This window comes from Primulina huaijiensis, unplaced genomic scaffold, assembly GCF_012295235.1.
Source record: "Primulina huaijiensis isolate GDHJ02 unplaced genomic scaffold, ASM1229523v2 scaffold207140, whole genome shotgun sequence".
NCBI lineage: Eukaryota > Viridiplantae > Streptophyta > Magnoliopsida > Lamiales > Gesneriaceae > Primulina > Primulina huaijiensis.
The window spans coordinates 1-2409 of record NW_027354745.1 but is presented as its reverse complement, the minus strand read 5'-3'; the positions used below and the strand labels follow the sequence as shown (position 1 = coordinate 2409).

General features: G+C 37.0%; 1 protein-coding gene across 1 annotated transcript; it reads right to left on the bottom strand.

Moving 5' to 3' along the window:
- Positions 1-871: 871 nt before the first annotated feature.
- LOC140966563 (zeatin O-glucosyltransferase-like) lies at positions 872-2403 on the bottom strand. The gene has a single exon (XM_073426817.1). The coding sequence runs from the start codon at positions 2374-2376 to the stop codon at positions 1006-1008; it is 1371 nt and encodes a 456-aa protein (XP_073282918.1). The 5' UTR covers positions 2377-2403; the 3' UTR covers positions 872-1005.
- Between the last annotated feature and the right edge of the window lie 6 nt (positions 2404-2409).

The following is a 2409-nucleotide window of genomic DNA, read 5'->3' as shown; positions in this document are numbered from 1 at the left end:
GAACTATGAAAAAAAAAAAAAGAAGCCATGTAGAACCGCTATGGGGAAAATACGAATAAATTCAATTTATTCAAACGATATTAATGCACATATATTAATAATTAGTAATTGGTTTTTTAAGATAAGCAAAGAAATTACAAGTTAACTTATATAAAATAACAATTTGTTAAACTAAATAGAGAGTGACATATATGAAAAATTCACAATGGAAAATGATATATTTTTATGTGACAAGTAGATTTTGAAAATGAACATTTGCAGTTGAATATTAACATTTAGTTATTAAATCTTATTGAATCCAGAACTCCGATCCCTCATGATGAAAAACCAAAATGTGATTTAACTTTGTTTATGTAGTGTTTCAATTTTGTAAGAATTTAAATTTAAATCTAAGAGGAGATAACTTTTTGCCTTATTTTGGATTTTGATCCTCTAAATATTCAAATTTTGATTTGATTAGCAGTTTCAGATTTTTTTAGTCCTACACCGTTGAATTGCTGATGTGGGGTAAAGAAAAAGTTGATTTGAAGTCGAAAATTGTTGACGTGGTGTTGAAAAATACTTACGTTTATGAAATCATATCAAAATTTTGATCAAAATAGCTAAAAATTAAAAGTTAGGACATTACAACCAAAGTTTATCGAGTTAATGAACTAAAACTAAAAAAAACACATTTAATGAATCAAAAAGTTAACCTCCCTTGAATCTAATGTTTTATAGATGTTGAGATTTGTTAGATATATATTTTCGTGACATGAAAGATGTTACCCAATATTTAATTGAAATATTAGCTAAACCAAAAAGTAGGAATGATTATGTAATATGTTTTTTCTTGAATTCATTATTCGATGGATTGAACTTTGAACACTATTTCTAAATTTTCAAAAAAACAATTATTTAATTAAAGTTTTAATCATATTTAGGCTGTATAATTACGTACTAATACAAGTAAGTGTGTGGGATAAAAGTACTTAATATTTTTATCTCTTTCTGGCTAGAATGACTCTATCTGGTGATATGAGCAACAAATGAGTCGAGCTCGAGTCTTGAAACACCTCCTTCCTCGGTCGCCCGTCGCATGGCAGCACCCAATTCCTCGGCCCTCTTCCTAATCTCCTCCCCATCTTCTGACGCCATCAATCTTCTCACAACATTCTCAATAGTTGAAGCCTTCACCACTTCCCCCCGTTGATCCCATTCCCTTACAACAATCCCCACTTTCAATATCTCACTTATGAGGAAACCGTTGGTTGGTTGGTCCGAATGCATTGGCCATGCCGCTATTGGCACACCCATTGTAACACTTTCAATGCACGAATTCCACCCACAATGACTCATGAATCCACCTGTCGCCGGATGAGCGAGAATTTCCGGCTGGGGTGCCCAATGCCGCACCACGATTCCAAACCCTTCCACCCTCTCTTCGAACCCTTTCGGCAGTATTGCTCCCCTCACTTCTCCAGTAAATATGTCTCCTTTATCCGCATCCCTTAGAACCCAGATAAACTTCTGTTTGCTCTGTTCTAATCCCGATGCCAACTCTTTTATCTCTTCATCGGAAAGCGAAGTTGTGGTCCCAAATGATACATAGATGACAGAATTTGGCTCCTGTTGATCAAGCCACTCTAAACATTTCGGTGGGTTGTCTCGTGAAGGTAACATGGCTGGGATTATTGGTCCAATTGCCCAACTTTTTCTATCACCGATAATCTCTTTACCCGTTAACAGGTCCAAATAAGGTTGTTCTATCAATCTACAGGTGTTAAATATATTTCCAGCTCTATATTCCAACGGCTCAGATTGTAGAGCTGCAAAATTCATGATATCATCTGATACACATCCTTCAAAAGAAGGTAATTCTTTTGAAAGCTCGAATGGAAACTCTTTCCCCATTCCATCCCAGATAAAAGCTACCTGACTAAAGACAGATATACAGTTGAAAACATAGGATTCTGCATTCGGTATGGAGACAACATCCTGGACAACTAGAGCCATTAGAGGGTCGTGTATAACTATAACCCTCTTAGATTTCTTGGCGATTTCCCGCAGGAATTCGAAAACAGGTTGCCGTTGGCTCAACGAGGCGTCCCAGGCTGGTTGGAGCTGCACAGGGAATTTGCTGGAAGAATCAGGATTTGGAGAAGGAGATTCAAAAGCTGGAATTGGGATGTCATGAAAATGGATGTTGGATACATGGCGAGAATTTAATCCATTGACACGAACTCTGGCCTGGCGATTGTGGATGGAAGATCCGATGTAGTGTACCTGAAGCCCATATTTGAACAACAAGCAAGAGAGTTGCATGAGCTGATTGAGGTGTCCTTGAGCTGGAAATGGCACCATTACTACTGAAACTTGAGCTGCTTCTTCCGCCATTTTCAGTGGATCGAGGAATTTATTTTCCGTGTC